We start from the raw sequence: 19,200 nt of genomic DNA, 5'->3' as shown, positions 1-19,200 counted from the left end.
GCAGATGAACTGTGTTTACCGACAACCGATTTAGGAAGTGTTCCTGTGCCCATGTACTAATCTGCTTTATACAGTCATGTGTTCACATCCGTACTCTGAACGGGAAGGTACTTTGATCTGCTGACCATGTACTGGGGGGGGGGATCCAAACAGGAAATCAAACCAGTACACAGCTGTAGGTTCCCATAAGCAGGCAGCATTTCACAGTTACCACATTTTTCTATTCTCTCTTCCTCTGTGCTGATGTAGGACGGCATTTGTATGTTTGGCTCTGACAAGAGCAGAGAAGAGTCTGTCAACACTTCTGAGAAGGAAGCTGGGTCATCGTTAGAAAAACATAGATAAAACATAATATTTATTAAGGTTTAGATAAGAAAACATGCCCTCATTACATAAATGGCTTTGCTGTCTTCCTTGAATGATTATTTTGGGTTTAATTGCCCATTTTTCCCTCGAGTGATGTTTCAGGCGCTATCACAAACCAAATACCTGATGTTTGTTGTGAGGTCGTCACTGAAAAATAGGAAAGCCTTTGTCACATTCCTCCCTGATACACTGAGCCAGATGATTGCATCTGCGCCTGCCGGGGCCAGAGAGCAGGTTCTGATCTGGGATGAAGAAGTTGTTGAGCACACCGCTGTCCAGATGGCCTACAAAGTCATCCAGGAGCAGCTGGAAACAGTGGCTCAGACTCGAGGCCCTCCACTCGCTGTCTTTAGTTCTGGAGCTGCAGGCATGTAAGAGCGTGGTCTTGGCGTGGTAGGAGCAGAACTTGTCCAGTGAAGAGTCTCGTTCCTTAAGCAGGCCGAGAAGGTGCTTCAGGAGCTTCAGGCAATCCTTCCTGTTTGAAGAGAAAGGAAAAGATTTGTGGATTGTTCCCTCTGATCTTTATTTCCAAACACGGAGAGCAAATCTTATTTGTTCTCTACGTGATGCAGATAGAGTGAGCAGTGCTGTACTTTCACATCAGGAACAAGCTGAAGCTAACCTGCAGCAGGATTTTCCACCTTTCTCACAGCATGTCTTCTCCGATCCGTGATTCATCAAAATGTCCTTCTCGATGTGGGAGAATGAAATCCGCCACGTGTCTGCGTATTACAGAAGAGAAAAGGCTCAATGGATAAGGCAGCTTTACGCTTCCTTTTTGTCTAGTCTTCATTCATGAAACAGCTGATATGAAAGCCCCAAAACAGTCTTTTTAGGTAACAGGAAGACGTGAAAATGCTGAGCACAGTAAATGTAGTTGATACTCTTTCTGCCTGGGTGGAGGCTTCTGATGCTCATGAAGGGACAAAATTAATGCTAGCAGCTTATCATTAGTGGTCAGCTCCAGATATGCTGTGGTTATAGGCAGGATGTGAGCTCTTATCTGTGAAAGCCGACATAACTACATTCTGTCGCCTGTCAGAGTGGAGTTTTTAGAGAACACTGTAAGAGTTAACATGAACCCTGTTCTGATTTTTGGTTGACAGAAGTTAGACTTACCCCTAGCAAGGACCCCATCATTTTCCACCATAGCACTGCCTTCGTATTTTGGGACAAGGTAATATCCCCTTTGCTTATATTTCCGCTTTTCTTTGGATCCCAGCCAGCCCTCTATTTTAAGGCCTTCCTCAGTGAAAGGTGGCCAGCTCGACTTCACCACGATACTGAGAACAACGTCCAGTGAAATGGTGATCGACTGAACTGTTGTGATCAGGGTCACTGCAGGGCAGCCTTTTTTCTTTCTTGTCAACGTCCATTCTGAAAAACAAACAGGAAACACGTGCTGAATTTCCATATGATCGTATACACAATGTTATTATAGCAGACATTTTCTGGTTTTCTTCACTGGAGCTTTTTCAGTGAACGTTGGCATATATTACAGCCTCAATACAAGCTTCAGTGAAGTCAGATTTTAAGGAGTGGGATTCATTAGATGTGGACATGTTAAAAAGGATTCTGGCTTGTTTGATCTACAGTCAAGGCTGTTTTGGTGCTCACCTGTACATCGCGCCACGCTTTTCTTCACCTCTGTCCTGAACTCGTCGAGCATTTTACTGGCTGATAAAACACCGTTCTCTTGAAATTTTTCCAGAGGGCTGTTGCCACGTTTTAACGCCACACTGTAAAATGCTCCATCATTTCCGTATGGTCTGACGTTCACTCGGTCAACAGGAATAGGCAGCATCACGTCAAATTCATCAGGATTACAAATCTGTGCAGACGAAAACAGTCATCCACCGTCAGTTCCACAGTGTCATAAGTGTCGTACAGGGAATCAGAACCACAGTGACTCACCTTTAGATTTTCATAGTAACTTCCAGTATTTAGAGGGTCTTCTACGTCTTTAAAGCATCGAGTGTTCTTTTTCAAATGCGTGATGATTTCTTTTTCAACATTATTGACGACTTCTGCTGCACCTGATCTGTCGTCCCTCCTGATCTTCAATTTTTCCAGAGTTGTGCGGAGGACAGCGTCCACTGCAGCTTTGTCCTCACTCCTGTCTTGTGGTGCGCGAACCTTTGTGGTGTCCTTTAGTGCCTCTGGCTGCATGTTCGTTGCCTCGTCTCCGGCTTTTTTGGCTTTGCCAGCACATCTTTTTGGTTTTGCGGGCTGTACAGCAGCATTTCTGATGTCATTTAGTGTTTCTGGCGGTGTCTTTACTGTCTCCTCAGCAAATTGTACTGCCATTTTGGTCTTCTCAGCACATGTTTGTGCTTTGGTGGTCTTTAGAGGATCCTTTGTGGTGTCCTTTGGTGTCTCTGGCTGCATGTTTGTCATTTCCTCTGCACTTTTTTCTTCTGATTTGATCTTACCAGCACAAGTTTTTGGTTTTGTGATCTGTGCAGAAGCATTTGTGGTGTCCTTTGGTGTCTTCGGCTGCGCCTTTGTCATCTTCTCTGTGTTTCTTTCTTCTGATTTGGTCTTTCCACCACATGTTTTTGCTTTGGTGGTCTTTTGAGGATCCTTTGTGGTGTCCTTTGTTGCCTCTGGCTGCATCATCTCCTCTGCAGATTGCTCGGTTGCTTTGGCCCTGCCACCACAGTTTTTGGCCTTTGTGTTCTCTGTAGGTGCCCGTCGCTGCTTGTTGGTCTCCTCTGTGAAATGTTTTGGGCTCTTTTCCTTGCGTGTCCTTTGTACAGATGGTGCCTCCTCAGTGTAGTTTGTCTTTTTCTGCTTCTTTGGTTTCTCTTTCTCGGTGGTGCCATTCGACATGTCTTCTGTCAGCATTCGTACTGGTCTCCCTCTACCAGTCATGATCGTGCAATGAAAGAAATGAAACTACTCATCATAGTAATACTCAAGGTAGTTCTGGCAAGTGTATGAGGACACACCCCCTTAATTACTTTTCAGACTGCCCTTAAGCTGTTTGAAATGTTAAGTTGAACTGATATTTAGACATTTTGTGTCCCATGATAAATTGAAGAACTAAGTTTTTCTGGGAAATGTGTGTTTGTATGAGCGTCTTACATTTCCTTTGGAAATTACTTACAATCCCTATTTTATTCCTGTGCCAACAGCGACATCTTGTGGACATAAAGGTGTATTGTAAGGATGAGCTTTTTGTCAGTTTTGTCTCGAAGGGTTGGAAAGTTAAAAACATCTGTTGCCCCATCACGTCTTTGCATCAATCTCAGAAAAAAAATGACCGGAGACCACAGTCCAGCATTTTGGTTGAAACATGTTTAATGTTGCAAAGAGGCTCATGCCATCTTACAGTAAGGTGCGGTAGCTTATGCCAATTTAAGCTTCTCCAGTGCAAGTGCAAAGTTAGCGAAATGCCAATCAAAGTGCCTCAAGAATCAACAGTTGGCCTACTCTGAGCCCCTCGGCAAGGACGCATTTGGACCATTTGTTTTAGGTGTTTTTTTTTTTAAAGCTGAAACACAACAAATCACTAAGTTCTACTAATCTACTACTCAGAAGAACATAGTTTTAACTTCTTGCCATAGGCTCCTACAGAGCACCATGTAGTTGCAAACAAACACTAAAAGCAAGACAACACGTACCATGTAAAGTGACCAGTACCTGCACTCCAGATAGCTAGAGAGGTGATACATTTCAGTACCTCTAATTGTTCAGTGTCTCAGTATCATTATTACAGAAAGGTATTGCCATGAACCAAGTCGACAGTGCACATTTAAAACTACCTGTTTGATATTACATTGTACGTAATGGTAATCTAACCACTGAAATGGAGTCAGGAGTGCCGCCTCAAGGACTTAAGGTTTAAATGTTGTTCTTTCCTTCGAATGCTTTTGCGATGCATTGTGATGATTAACCAGTCTTTGATTATTAAGTTGAAGTAGCCAATTGTAGGATGAAGTTGGATGACTGATGTCCTGCCCTGGGAGACCTTGGGGTCGGCAGAGTAGCACAACATTCATTTGTTCCTCTGGGCTTTCTGGGCGGACTTGGTAACTTTACCAGTGGTGGAGACCTTCTTCTCCACGCCTTTAATCACGCCAACTGCGACAGTCTGACGCATGTCACGCACCGCAAACCGACCTGCAAGGTGAAGAGGAGTGAAGATAGATATTTTAGGTGAGGCTTTCATCTGGTATGACTTACAGTGGAGTCACGCAGCCTTTGATGAGGGGAAAAGTGTTGAAATTCAACACATCGTCACACTTGAACTTACCGAGCGGAGGGTACTCAGAGAAGCTCTCAACGCACATCGGCTTTCCAGGAATCATATCCACGATGGCAGCATCTCCAGACTTGAGGGATTTAGGGTTGTCTTCCAGCTTCTTGCCAGAACGGCGATCAATCTTTTCCTTGAGCTCTGCAAACTTGCAGGCGATGTGAGCTGTGTGACAGTCCAGCACAGGAGCATAGCCAGCACTGATCTGGCCAGGGTGATTAAGGATGATCACCTACAAAGCAAAGAGACGGCACGGATGACGGAGTCATACAGAGACTCGACTGCTGGCGTGTTGAGTGATTATTGCTGTTATTGTCTTATTTTGATAAGGTCCCTCTGGACACAGATCTGCACTTGTGTGGCAGAAATGTTGACTTGCTTGCAGCCTGATAATCCAGATGTTGTTGGGGCTAAAGTTCAAAGAGCTTTTTGATGTGAAGCATAAAAATAGATTTTCTAATAAGTATTTATCAAGACTATAAATAGTTCTGACTAAAGATGGAGCTGACTGTGTTAAATCTTGCTGATATCTCACTGATATAAATGGATCCCTTGCGGTGTCTACCTGGGCAGTGAAGTTGGCAGCCTCCTGCGGCGGGTCATTCTTGCTGTCACCCGCCACGTTGCCACGGCGAATGTCCTTGACTGACACATTCTTGACGTTAAAGCCAACGTTGTCGCCGGGCAGGGCTTCAGTCAGCGCCTCGTGGTGCATCTCCACAGACTTCACCTCAGTAGTCACGTTGACGGGGGCAAAGGTCACCACCATGCCAGGCTTCAGGACGCCCGTCTCCACACGGCCGACAGGCACAGTTCCAATGCCTGAGAAGAAGTTCAGAACAGAGGACATTCAATGAAGGACACTGAAGTGAACATACACGTAGTTCAGACCTGAACTGAACCCCCCCCCAAAAAACACCGTCCTCCATTCCTACTCATCAGTTTCTTAATTGGTGCACTACATGCCTCCTATCTTGTAGACGTCCTGCAGGGGCAGACGTAGGGGTTTGTCTGTTGGACGGGTGGGGGGCTGGATGGCATCCAGAGCCTCCAGTAGTGTGGTCCCTGATGCATTGCCTTCTTTCCTATTGATCTTCCACCCCTTAAACCACGTCATCTAGAGAGAAGATGATCATGAAGATGATTATCATCAGTTAGGAGGGTTTAAGCTTGTGATCGTGGTAGAAGAGAAGAACTGACTGAATCGTCCTTTTTTTACTTTTCAGCTTCAGTTTTGTCAACTGTTGATCAAAAAACTCAACTGGAATTAAGACTGTAACTTTTGAAATGAGAACATAACTTTTAATTGCTCACTGAATGGACGTCTCATTAATTCTTCAAGCAGCTGCATCACTGCACTGTGCTCTGCTTACATTGGGGCTGGGCTCCAGCATGTTGTCTCCATTCCAGCCGGAAATGGGCACAAAGGCGACGGTGTCCGGATTGTAGCCAATCTTCTTGATGTAGGTGCTCACTTCCTTCACAATCTCCTCATAACGCTTCTGGCTGTAGTTTGGCTCGGTGGAGTCCATCTTGTTGATGCCCACGATGAGCTGCTTTACTCCCAGAGTGTAGGCCAGCAGGGCGTGCTCACGGGTCTGTCCGTTCTTAGAAATACCTGCCTCGAACTCTCCCACGCCAGCCGCCACGATCAGCACGGCACAGTCTGCCTGTGGATGCAAAGGTCGGACATTAGTGCCGCTGATGCGCAGCAGCTTCAACCACCGTACTCCTTCATTTAGGATTCAAGGTTTATTGAATAATGTAGTAGAGGCAAGGGCTGTCCTGTATAAATTAGGATAGAACAAACTAAAATATTTGTTTGATATCAAATCTGAGGTGGCATATTCAGCAATAATACCAAGTTGAAATACAACATGAACAACTTTTATTGTTCAGCTGGTGAATGAGCTTCTTATTGGAAGCTATTTGTGATGACTTTTGTGTCTTCTTGTTACAGTGTTACAGTATACGCTACACGGAAATACAATCCTGTTTTACTATCACTATAGATGAGCCCCTGGTCTCTCTTAAAGGCACAGGCACAACAGGAGCCACGTCTACACTATACAGCATGTATCGCACACAGAATGGCTGAGCATCCTTGAATTACAGACCTGGGAGGTCCCAGTGATCATGTTCTTGATGAAGTCCCGATGGCCCGGGGCGTCGATGATGGTCACGTAGTACTTGCTGGTTTCAAACTTCCACAGTGAGATGTCAATGGTAATGCCACGCTCCCTTTCTGCCTTCAGCTTGTCCAGCACCCAGGCGTACTTGAACGACCCCTTCCCCATCTGAGAAATAAGCAGCAGATTGTCAGACAGATTGTCATGGCTGTTACCTTATGGAGAGAGGGGTGATCTTGATCTTGAGGAAGAGACATTAGTTGATCCACGAAGGCATCGTCCTCTCGCTTGTATCTCCTCACCTCAGCGGCTTCCTTTTCAAACTTCTCGATGGTCCTCTTGTCAATGCCCCCGCACTTGTAGATGAGGTGGCCCGTGGTGGTGGACTTGCCGGAGTCCACGTGGCCGATCACGACGATGTTGATGTGGAGTTTCTCCTTTCCCATGGTGACCGGAGGTGGCTGGAGTCACGAAACTGTCTGCTAAAGCCAGTATCACATTACAATTAGGACGCGAGAAACAGAAACCTTTCGTGCACTAGTAATTGTAATTGAAGGTTTTGTGTGAGCAGCGACGTATTTTTCAAGGGTGGATTAAACAAATGATAGTTACTGCTGGAGAGGCTAAGATGTGGTAATTGTACACTGGTGGACTGGATGGGCTTTTGAAGACCACACAGCTGGAGATGCAGCATGTATTGCAGCACTGGAGATGAAAACACTACTAGAGTGCCAACATCTCCCCAAAAGGCTGGCGCAGAAAGAATTAGAAATGCTGCACAAGGACAGAGACACAGCCCTTAAACGAGCTGACTGTGCTGTCCGCTGAGCTCTGGATACTTTAAGAGTCTCCTGACTGGCCTTAGACGTCTTCTTAAATGCTGCATCACCTATAATTAGGAATGGGATCAATGGCCACTGAACTGCACCAAGCACAAAAACCCTCTGCCCCTCCTACTCTATCCCTCCATCCACACACCCACCCACCCACCCGCTCTCCTGCGCACGGACGCATCAAAACACAGCACCGTCCGCCGCTTTTTATTCGCAGCCACAGACTCACTACAGTTCCACTCCGAGCCAGAATCCTCCATTTTGTCAGGTCCAATTCAGCGATGGTGCAGGAGCAGCAGCCATTTGTCAGACACTGCGGTGCCCTGCGCGCAGGTTCACTCTGCAGGAGCGCTGTGGTGATAACCTTCAGTATGAGAACAGCCACATGCACCGCAGGCTATTTTAAATGATCCCTGCCAGCGCGGATTCATTTGATCTGAATCTAGTTTGCACCAGGTAGAAAAGCTGCAGCTTTAATCCAACTGTAACACGAATCCTCACTAGTTCAGGTGAACTCGGCGCCAGGGCGGACAAACGTTTGCATGCGCTTATTTGTCTCATCTCTCCTGCTACGGATCGTCACGACAGCTGCCGCACTGCGCTTTAAAGCGCAGAGGATGATAAAACAGTGAGCAAAAACCGGCACAGCTACTGCGACACAGCTGCTATTTTAAGGATTTAACTGAAATGTCAGCCCTCCGCCATGTTCTCTCATCTGCCCGCTTACTGAGGGATGCGCATTAACCACCAGCCGCCTGCGCTCCGCGCCGCATCACAATATTCCCGAAACGCCGCCCGGAGAGTTAACCGGCGAAGAAAACGCTTTCATTCCCGATAGCATCCACACCGAAATCCCCTCGATGCGTAGTTTCATGTGCCGCGGTCGTACCTGAGAGCTGCTCGGTGTCAGGTTGGGTGCAGGACCAGAGAGGAGAGCCGCTGATCCGGTTATAGCGCGCGGGGTAGGCGGGGGTGTTGCGTAATTGCGCACGCCCGCTGCTGTTCAGCATCACAGAGAGGGAGAAGTTACCGCAAACGAGTTTACCATAGGACACAGCCAACGGCGGGCATCCATTATCGGACACCGCCCTGCTCAGATGCACTCCATACTCACAGTGTAGAAGATGAGGCCCCTGAACATGCATGTAATAAACAGACTCGCGTTTATGCGGTCGGCGGCTCTGTCTGCGGTAGGTCTAGCTGGCGTTGCAGGACCGGATCCGTGGAAGAAAACGTTTATATGGGATCGAGGTTTTGGTTTCATGGTGTAGGTTAGTCGAGGTGAAGCCAGATGGAGACCGAACGAAGCGCGCAGCAGGTGGAGCGTTCACCTTTCCAGACGCTCCCCGGCTGGATTAAAATTAACCCCGATGGCCTTAACTTGTTTTCCAGCGCGTCTGTCTGCAGGCCCGTCTGCTAATTATCACAAGATGCAGAGCTGCTGAGAAACCGCAGGGAGAGCGATCCCAAGTGGCTCTGAAGGGATCTCATGTCCTGAAGAGACCTTCTGTAATCCTGTGACAGTTTACAGGGATATTGAGAAAATTGATAGCTGTAAACCTTTTTTATCAACTGTGAAGTGTGTCCAGATGTTATCTGCATTCAGTAAGATGATTTTCACAGCGGTAGCGCCTTGTGAGAATATTCCAGTCTGTGGCTCAGAGCTGGATGAGTGTGGGTTGTAGATAAGGTTCATACCAGCAGGGTGAAGCGTGGACCCTCCCGTCATTGTGTGTCAGGTACTGCCTTTTTTTTTAATATTCGGTTGTTGGCTCTTGATGTAGTTTGTGTTGACTAATTGACTAATTAGATCTCTCACACATTTTCATCAAAGCACACTGTTCCTGTAGTCAGATGAAAGTTGTGTAACAAAATAATGACCCAACACAAGATCAGATTTGAGCATAGCTGTATGAGTATTTACAACACACAAGTGATTTAAGACATTTTTCTGGAATGTGTCCAGGTCAAAAGGTTACAGTGATTATCCTCTCAATACAGTCTGTACATACACATCATTCAAAAGTCCCTTTTCCTCTGTATAGACACCAATATAACAATGAAATGATAAAAAGCAGTGGTGAAATGAATCCCTTATGACAGGATGACTCTCTGGTCCTGAACTGTCTGACCCACTTTAAGATAATGTTATAAGGCACAAGTGCATCACATCTGAAATTGGGACGATGCTGCTACTTGTTGACAGAAATCACAACTGTTTTCAATGTGGCTTCTCTATAGTAATTATGTTTAAAGGGACAATTTACATAAAGCATCATAAACATGTGACCTGCCAGAGTGTAAACAAAACATACTGACAGCTAATGCTAATGACAGCATATTCGGACTTGTTAACGGCGCTGTTTGAGATTGTTTTAAAACAGGAATTCAGTTGACACTTAAAAATCGAGGACACGTACCTCAATGTGACAGATCAGTCAATCTGTAAAAAGTAAACAAACATCCTTTTCAATCCTTTTAAAACATACCTGAGAACTGACGCTCAAAGTGCAAATCCTGTGAATGGCACCAGGCTGTGTCCACCGGGAGCCTCTTTTCTTTCCCTTCATTAGAAAAATGGCAACAACTTATCGTCTTCATTCGCCTTGTTCAGACTGCCGGGCCAAATCTGGTCTTTTGCACATCTAGAGTGTTTCCAGCATCGTCACCTCTTTTGATTGGGCGAGCACGAGCCGAGGAACAGGTGTAAATGTAGTTGTAAGAATTTGTTAGTTAATTTTTTTCAGATTCAGACAAATTCTTCCGACTACATTTACAGCTTTGTTATTGTGTACTAGAGAAAAGGACTCGCATTCTGTGTCTGCGATTTAGGAGCTGACGGCAAATCCTCCGCTGTGACGTTAACGCGTGAACTCGTGAGCTGCAACATTCCTTCCAGGAGCAACAACGTCAGCCTTCGGGGAATAAACCACATTCATCAGGGGATCGCTGTGAATGATCACACTTCTTGACGTACTGTAGCTTGTTTACAACACGAGGTGGGAGGAGACGAGGGGTGGAAGGGGGCGTCTGGAATACCCTGCTTCACCTGCTGCTGCTGTTGGGAAGCCGTGACACCAGCGTGCATGGTTACTGACGCCTACTTCATTACCACAGCGGCCCACGCAGAAAGGCCGGTCATGTCTGGATACACGGATTCGATCTGCTCGCTTGCAAATAACAGCGTGGAACAGACTGCTGTGAAGATCTGATTTGCCTGCAGTCTGAACAAAGCTTTAGTGTTACAGCCTGAAAATGCGGCGCCCCGAGCTCATCTGCTGTCCTCACTGTATGCAGCAGTTCAGTGAGGCACCCGGTGGACAAAACCTGAAAATACATTGTTTTACACATAAAATTCCTCAACTGCACCATAAGGCATTAAAAAAGAAGGAAGATTCATTTGGAATCGCATGAAAGACAAAGAGCTTTAACATCTTTTTACAGAGGCTCATTATAAGGCATTTTACCCAAACCAGTGTGCAGTCACAAGGCTCTCTCAGAAAGACGTTCTCAGATGTGTGTCTAGTCTGTTGTTTTTGAAACAAACCTTTTAAACATGTAGTTTTGTGTGTTATCTCAAATTTACAACACACGTGAACAGAAGCATCCTTGTTCAGAGTAGACTATGGCAATAAAACTCGGGGGGTGGGGGTGGGGGGTTACTGTCAGAAAGGCAGAAAGAACAACTGAGCCTCACAAGTTAACGTCAAACCTGAACACTAAGAGGAACTACACTGGGATCGTTCGTCTTTCATAGCTTATTTTCCTAATGCTTCATAATGCTTGACAATTAAGAAGGCGTAATCATACCAGGAGCTAGCTAGGAGCTAGCCTCCTTTGATACTTTCTACCTGGTTGTTTACATTTCTCATTGATTTTTGCCTCAAAGAAATACTGAGTAAAAACTGCAGTCCTCTTTGTTCATTGCAGTGACTGCAGGTTGATCTGTGAACAGACTCTTCAGTCCCCACAGTCACAGTAAAGAACGTCCTCGAGGGGAATATGGCTGTTACTCACTGTTAGCTCGCAGTGCTTTGAGAATCATCAGCACAGCTCCCGTTGACATCACCCGTTAAAAAAAGCCCACGATTGAGATTTGTCCATGTGATGATTCGGATTTGCCAGGTGGACGAGTTTGGTGCTCGTCCTCTGGCTCAGTCTCCGTGAGAGTAGGACGTGTGGACAGCCCAGGGCTGCACTGTCCCTTGGCCAAATATAGTGTAGAATGTCGCTCCAACCAGGTTGATGGTTGCAGCGATGTAGAAGACAGTCTGCCACTCGTCTATGGTGTTCTGAAGGACAGTCAGCACAGGTAATGATGAGCATCGAAAACAAAAGGACTCGCCCCTCATTGGACGAGTGCGTCATTAATGAATTCACTCATTAACTTGAGCATCCTGTGAAACATTTCCATCCAGAGTCAAACAACCGTACAAGGTCGGAAATTTACAGTTAGTACTTCCTGACTGAGCAAAAGAAAGCATTTAAAACATTCCTCTAAATGTCTTTTTCACCAGTGTCTACATTTTTTTGAGGACAAAATGGCAATCATCAATCATAAAGAGGAAAAAACCGTTTGTGTGCCAAGAACAAATTACAATCTGACAATCATGACCAATCACAAGACATCCCAAAGGCTCATTCTGGCTCATGACTAATCGTCTAAATCTCCACCCGACCGGTCACGCCCCTGTGGAGCCGGGACGGCGCAACAGAAGTTCTCCTTGTTAACGATCACAAATACACATATATGAGCATCATGGCGAAAATGCTCAAACTGGCACAGTTCAGGCTGTGAGGTCACGTTGAGTAAAATGCTCATGAGCTTTTTTTCATGGCACTCGCTTTAGTAACCAGTTCACTGAACTGGTGTGATTGATTAATTGGGCTTCACAGAGAATGAAACAGGGTTAAGGTACTGGCTTTAATCAAACCAGACACACATGCTGGGTGTGACTGGGCTGCTGTTATTCGAAAGGCCTGTGGACGCCCCCTGGTGGCCACATGATAGCATGTTAATCCTGTACTGACTAAACCAATTAAGGCAGGAAATAGAGCGTCAAGCTGAAGTAAGGATCCCATCTGTTTAGCCAGGACACCCTGAGTGACCCAGCGTGACCTCTGTTGGTATGTAAGCAGCAGCTTTCTACATCTTAAGTTTATCTGCTCAAACACGACCATTCAGATTTCATATTCAGTTTTAAAGCCACTGTGCTGGCTGCATCAGTAAGTGTGATTGAACACGACTTCCTTACATGTTTGGTGAGTCCTCTTGCTATGACTGGTCCCACCATGCCGGGGATGGTGGCGAAGGTGTTGGTGATGCCCAGGAGAATGCCAGCATACCTACAACATGCATGAAGCTTGTTAAAAGAGTGTTAAGCCAGCGTAGCTTACAGCTTCATCTGTTTACACCTGGAGGAGATCCTGAACCTCTGTATAATCAATATGAATAGACTCACGTTAAGAAACATGACTGCATTCTCTCAGGATGCATAATTATGGCTAAACATCTCAATTACAGCAGGACTTGATTGATTCTTTTTACAGTAAGAGGTTTTTTTGGCCATTCTTACGAAGGAGCGATGTCCAGGTGGTTGATGTTAAAGCCTGATGCCGACACTCCACCCAGAGAGGAGGAGATGGTGAGGAAGGTCACAGCCAAGGTGTAGTTACAGCCTGTGTAACCTGCTGCCACCAGGAACACCGCCGGCCCGATCATGCCTGCAGAAATAATAGCACGGTGTCATCCAGGTTCAGAGCCTGCAGCCTCACAAACCAAAATAACAATCCATGATTCTGCTGCGACGCTGCCATTCCTCACCCACTATGGAGAAGGACTTCCTGACAATGACGGTGGGGTAGAGGCAGGTTTCCCGCAGGTAGTCGGCAAGCTGGCCGCTCAGCACAGCCATCACGGCGCAGCCCACGTAAGGAAGAGCGGACAGCATCCCGTTCTGTTGTGGACAGACGGAAACCACGTGATGTGAGTATCTTTATGACAGATATTTTAGCCATATCATCAGTGAGTGGAAATCACTTTGGACCAATCTGCGATGTCAAGAACCAAAAAATGAGCCTTCACGTCTCAAATACTCTGATTTCACAGCGATATTAACCTCAATTAAGTTATATATATAGCTTCAATAAAAAATACTGGAAAAAAGGGTTTCAGAGATGCATATCCATTAAAACCTGATCAACTTTTGACCCTTACTGGCCTCGTTCTGTCAGTGTTTGCCTGCACTTCTGACTGTGAATGAATGCTAATCACATGGCGCGATCTAACCTGCTGGATGCTAAATCCCAGGACGTCATTCATATAGGTTGGCAGCAGGGTGAGGAGGGTGTAGAAGGTCCAGTTGTAGGAGAAGTGAGCCACGACAATGGCCCACAGCGGCCTGGAGGTGACTATGGCTCGCCAGGGGGTGTAACCTGCTGAGGTGGACAGCTGGCACACACAGGAAGTGGAAAACAGGAAATGGATTGATTAGGAAGTTCTGAAGGTCTGACCAAAACAAGTGTGACTCAATGTAAAAAAAGGAAATGGTAAGCTAAGTACTATGAAGGACGCCTGTTACAAACATTTAATGAACAAAGGGCTTCCACTCAGATGTCGTCCATGCTGCTGGAGCTTTAAGCTTTCTGCAGATTGCACTAAATTACAGGGCAGAAATGACAAACCCTGCATTAGTGCACAGCGTCGCCGTGAACATGCACAGCAGGCAGGTCAGCTTTGCCTCTGAATGTCGTATTAAAGCGCAGAGTAATGGTGGCTGTTGTGACCTGACAGCTGGGTGAGACAGATAAGAGAATAAAATGCTGCAATACACTGAGATTATGTAACATCAATATCTGATGACTGTACTGGAGCGGAAAAGCCTGCAAGTGCTCTGCTGCAAAAGGGAAGAACAGTGTTTCCCACACACAGACTTTACTGGCAGGTTGCTTTTTTTAATCCTTCGAGAGATTCGCGATCGATCAGCTAGCGGACAGTCTCCCCTCGCTCCTCCCCTCCCGTCCACTGACAATCCTCTGCAGAGAAACACAGAGGTTTCCGTCCTCTCCTGTTTCACACAGACCGTTCAGGGAAAAATGTCCCACACAGCATCCAAGTCTGGATCTTCCCTCGTGCATACCAGCGGTATCTTAAACCTATGAAACCTTGTTTTTGTATTCAGGACACGTCGTCTGGTTTCTGGTGTTACCTCGTTCTTCAGGGAGGTGTTGATGTAGAGTCTCTCCTGCTCTGATATCCGTGGGTGAGTGTTCGGGCTGTCGAAGGCGAGAAAGGCCCACAAGATGAACCACACCAGGCCAATGGCACCTGGACACACACATTTTAGCACACAGATCAGCGGCGGTGGCCTGAATCCATCCAGCATAAAGCCTTCATGGATTATGATGATGACACTTTCAAAGACACTGTGCTCTGCAGGCCTGTTTTCCTGAAATCTCTCCAGTGGTTTAGAGGTGGGATTATGTTAGCAGTTACAGCAGACAAGCAAGCGAGCATATAAGGTGGGACTTGTGCAGCGGTTTCATCTGTAAGCACATTTCCTCCATCAACCTGCTAAATCACTGTTTCTCGAGAACAAAGAGGAAGAAAAGAGCAGACAGTGGAAACGTCTTATCTGAAGCTTAGACAGAGCAAACAGCACTGTATGACTCATCAGTGGAGAGGCCAGTCGAAGAAGAGGAAGAAGCTTCTATGAGCAGTGACTTCATCAGTCTTTCTTTAAGCACATGAGTTGCTGTGATGCTAATGCATCAATGGCTCACATATAAAGATAAAGTTAGTAACTCCTGCCAAAGACGAGTACATAAAAGTCCCTCTGCCACAACTAGTAACCCCACCCTCCCCTCCACTAATGGTGCTTTACCGAAAACGTAGAAGACGTAGGTCCAGTCAAGGTAGAAGCAGATTTCACCAGACAGAGGGAGAGATATCACCGTCCCCAGCTGGGCTCCTGAGATGGAAGAGAGAAGACAAACATCTGTATCTCACAGCTGTCTGAGTGCACACAGTGTAACTGCTGACTGATGAGTATTCAGAGAGGGACACATGACGCCATGCAAGAGGCGGCCGAGGCGGACACCGTCCCCCTTGTGTCTGTGCGTCTTACCAATGTAGGAAATGGTGAGCAGTCGGCTCCTCTCCAGCGGGGGGGCCCACGCTGCCCACATGGTGTACATGGCAGGAAAAGTGACTCCCTGAAGGCAAACACAATAAAAGCATCAGCAGGAGTGCAGTCTGTCCGTGGCTAGAACTTTTGATGCTAAGATTCGAGCCATTGGTAGATTATCCGGTGTTGATTTGTAAACAGATCACTGCCTCTATGGCCTGGAAACCGACACCCTGTCATGAACCACGTCAGAATTAAACAACCTGATCTCCCACCTCTCCTATTCCTTCCAGCACCCTGACAGCTATGAGGTAGCTCGCACCCAGGTCAGCAGCCACGGGGGTGAGCAGCGTGAAGACTACAGTTCCCAGGATGCCAAAGCCCATCAGCCACTTGGGTCCACAGCGGCCAGCCAGGTAGCCCCCAGGGATCTGTGTCAGGATGTAGCCGTAGAAGAAGGAGCCCAAGATCCAGCCCTGAGTCTCAGAGTCCCAGTCGTACACACTGGCCTGCGAGGAGGAGAACTGTGTTAGGAACGGAGCTCAAGATCAAATATGATGAAGGCTTATTGAATGAAAACAGAATACTGATTGATTGTTTAGCATGTGCATATGTCTTTCACTTTTCACACACTGAACTGCAGTAAACACAGCAAAGAGTTCAGCCGTGGATCGCCTTGTTATGTCACGTCTGCAGAGAGGTGGCGAGCAGCATCATCTGCATCAGCCCGTTTTTTTCCAGGACTGACAAAGTGCTGAATGTCAGGCATCAACTCCAGTTTCCCGATTCGTGACGGGTTTAGGTTTTTTCCACGGACAGCAGACAAACACGGAAGAATATGGCCGTCGTGCTAAACGCTGTTTTCCGAGAAGGAAAGTTTTCACCATTGATCTTCCTGAGCTGCGGTCATGCTCCCGCTCACCGTGTGGTTGTGTTTGGGCCGTGCAGGGTTGGCATGGGCGGGACACACTGAGCCGCTGTGGTTGGTGCTGGACTGGTGGGTGTTGTTGAGCATGTCCACCATGGCTACACTGAGGTTCACCCGCAGAGAGTAGACCACAAAGAAGCCGAAAGAGGAGAGCAGCGCCAGGCCGTAGCGCGATGAGCAGCATGCTGGGGCTACAGGATGGAGCAGAGACAATTTTTATTTTATTTTATTTTAAAACAATCCATGCCAAAGTGAAAGCAAACGCACGTCACACGTTCCCAGAGCCAAATGTTTGACTTTCAGACTTCTTATTCTAATCTGCAGCCAGAAAAAAAACAACATTAATTTAGGTCGAGGTATGAAAAACAATGTAATACATGAACCTGATCAATGACTGCAATGTTAATCTTTAACTAAAGTTATAACTGATAACTCGCCTGTTATTCAGTGGAAGCAGCTCTTCCTTCATTTTCATAAGTAAACTTTGGTTTCATAAGTATATGGATTTTGCATAAGGTGCTGCAGATAAAAACAAAATTTGAAGCTTATTCTTACAAGTCATGTTTGATCGAGGCTAAACTCTCCTGCTGGCTCCTCAGCAGCCTTCACGCGCAGACTCTGCAGGACTTTTAAAATGCCTCTTCTGACTCACAGCTCAGGTACACCTGCCTTACGACACGAGCTCAAGGCGGATATCCCTAAACTCGTGACTCAGGCTTATTAAAATGTCAACATGTACCAGAAAGCACAGACTCGTGCACACTCCGTAAAAAGCCTTTAGTGTTCATGTAGTTTAGTTAACGCGTCCTCGCGGTGGAAACAAACGCCGAAGGCAGAGCCGTTAAATCCAGGACACATAAGTGAGATGGATGGCGGACGGTACCCGAAATGAACCCCGCTTACGAGCAACGTTTTTGTTAGCTAGCCAGCCGGAGATATTTGTCTTTCACCTCTGTGGGCTTTGTCCTCGTGTCCTCGGTGAAGCAGCGGTGTCTCCTGCTCGTCCCCCTCCGTGTCCGACCCGTAGCGCTCCATTTTTATTGTTATTTTATTTTATGTTTTTCTGTCAACACTTACGTACTGCATCACAGACTAACCCAGACAACAACACCAGTAAGCAGCAGAAACTTCACTGGAGCTTCCGGTCAGCTGAGCTCAACTCCGCCCGAGACACGAGCTAACTGCCGTCACGTGACGAGAAACACCGGACCGGAAGTTGAGTTGTTTGTTTTCCCCGGGTTTTGCCAGCAGGTGCATACGCAATACGGAAGTTTAGGAAAACACAATGAAAACAGGAAATGTTAATAAGATTACCAATTAATGAATTAAGTGAACAGAAAATGGACAGAAATAATCAATAGATTTGTCAGTTCCACTCTTCAGCATTTCATTACCAGCATGCAACATGACCCAACAGCTACAGGAGCCACAAAGGCCCTGGCTGTCTGTGGCATCTACTCGGCTGTGGTTTCATCATAGTTAATTATAATAATGTTTTGCCTACCCTGTATGTTGAGGGGCAAAAGGATCCAGTGAAACACTCCCTTCAGCAAAGAAAGGAAAGAGCTTTGACCTCTCTACCACCTGATCCTCATAATTCCTGGTTTATAATTATATTAGACTCAGCCCAGGACACAACAGCTTACTTATTATATTCCTATTTTGGGGCTGTACTGCCTGTGTTAGGAAATGATGTGGTGCAAGTCGGAAATTCAGAGAAATCTCCTTGCATAATAGACTAGACAGTCTGAGGCATTGTTTCTTCAGGATGAGACCCCTGTAGCAAATAACCAGGAGCAGGCTTCGGTTTCTACATCGATTTTTGACTCTCTCTGAAATACAGTGGTATTTAATGGTTGCCATGATGACATTATGAGACACAAAATGCACCGAATCCTGCTTTAACTGATCAGAGCGTCCTGAAAATATGGGCCAAGCCACTTTTCACAGATGATCACAGCACATAACCTTCTGTCCAATGACTTCTCAATTGACATCATTCAGAGGAAATAATATAGGCTGTACACTCACAACAACAAACAACAGGCTACCAAATGTTGAGAAGGAAGAAAAAGACTTGTACAGCACTAAACGAAGGTTTAGTGACTGTTTCAAGCTTCAAAACCAAATCATCAGAATGGCATTTTCTAACCCTAAACCATTTCAATTATTGATGAATGAGATTTTCTTTCCTCCCTGCATGCACTCATGAAACCACAGAATCAGATGATGTGTGGTAATGATACAACCTTCAAACACAGGTCTGTTGTTGAAATGAGTTGCAGCTCAGCTGTTTGTCTCCAGGCTTTGTCGTCTCCACCGAAGACAGAGGGAGCGCAAAAACAGAGAGACTGAGGACAGGAAGACAGACAGACAGACTTCCAGCACAGTGAGGAGACGTCAGAGAGATAAACACAGGCTTCTGTGCAATAGTTTGGTTGGAGATTTGGGTGTGTTATGCTAGCAGATGAGGTAGCCTCAAGCAGAGGTGTGGTAACCTCCATCTTTTCAACCCCACCCCTGAGATTTTTTCAGTTTTCAACCTTGTCTTCTTCAA

General features: G+C 46.2%; 3 protein-coding genes across 9 annotated transcripts; all 3 read right to left on the bottom strand.

Annotated features, from left to right (window-relative positions):
* Positions 1 to 382: 382 nt before the first annotated feature.
* On the bottom strand, positions 383 to 3,502 carry cgasa (cyclic GMP-AMP synthase a). Its single transcript, XM_070977865.1, has 5 exons — positions 2,281 to 3,502; positions 1,984 to 2,197; positions 1,486 to 1,743; positions 989 to 1,088; positions 383 to 841 (listed from the first exon to the last, which is right to left on the bottom strand). The coding sequence occupies exons 1-5, from the start codon at positions 3,238 to 3,240 to the stop codon at positions 511 to 513; spliced, it is 1,863 nt and encodes a 620-aa protein (XP_070833966.1). The 5' UTR covers positions 3,241 to 3,502; the 3' UTR covers positions 383 to 510.
* A 149-nt stretch (positions 3,503 to 3,651) lies between these two features.
* On the bottom strand, positions 3,652 to 9,091 carry eef1a1a (eukaryotic translation elongation factor 1 alpha 1a). Of its 7 annotated transcripts, none has more exons than XM_070978166.1 (9): positions 8,704 to 9,055; positions 8,479 to 8,588; positions 7,059 to 7,238; positions 6,745 to 6,924; positions 6,001 to 6,297; positions 5,594 to 5,744; positions 5,193 to 5,449; positions 4,625 to 4,859; positions 3,652 to 4,491 (listed from the first exon to the last, which is right to left on the bottom strand). In XM_070978166.1, exons 3-9 carry the CDS (start codon positions 7,200 to 7,202, stop codon positions 4,367 to 4,369), a joined length of 1,389 nt encoding a protein of 462 aa, XP_070834267.1. In that variant the 5' UTR covers positions 7,203 to 7,238; positions 8,479 to 8,588; positions 8,704 to 9,055; the 3' UTR covers positions 3,652 to 4,366. The 7 variants fall into 7 exon arrangements, with proteins under 7 accessions (XP_070834267.1, XP_070834266.1, XP_070834268.1 ...); XM_070978165.1 differs by having other exon boundaries at positions 7,059 to 7,235; positions 8,704 to 9,029; XM_070978167.1 differs by lacking the exon at positions 8,479 to 8,588 and having other exon boundaries at positions 8,921 to 9,091.
* Positions 9,092 to 9,481: 390 nt separating this feature from the next.
* slc17a5 (solute carrier family 17 member 5) lies at positions 9,482 to 17,815 on the bottom strand. The gene is made up of 11 exons (XM_070978160.1): positions 17,594 to 17,815; positions 16,638 to 16,834; positions 15,991 to 16,224; positions 15,716 to 15,803; positions 15,473 to 15,559; positions 14,798 to 14,916; positions 13,879 to 14,040; positions 13,414 to 13,546; positions 13,166 to 13,313; positions 12,845 to 12,935; positions 9,482 to 11,881 (listed from the first exon to the last, which is right to left on the bottom strand). The coding sequence occupies exons 1-11, from the start codon at positions 17,676 to 17,678 to the stop codon at positions 11,744 to 11,746; spliced, it is 1,482 nt and encodes a 493-aa protein (XP_070834261.1). The 5' UTR covers positions 17,679 to 17,815; the 3' UTR covers positions 9,482 to 11,743.
* Positions 17,816 to 19,200: the final 1,385 nt, after the last annotated feature.

The sequence above is a fragment of the Chaetodon trifascialis genome, chromosome 13, assembly GCF_039877785.1.
Source record: "Chaetodon trifascialis isolate fChaTrf1 chromosome 13, fChaTrf1.hap1, whole genome shotgun sequence".
NCBI lineage: Eukaryota > Metazoa > Chordata > Actinopteri > Chaetodontiformes > Chaetodontidae > Chaetodon > Chaetodon trifascialis.
Note: the sequence above shows the minus strand (reverse complement) of the source record. Positions and strands in the feature narration are given on the sequence as shown.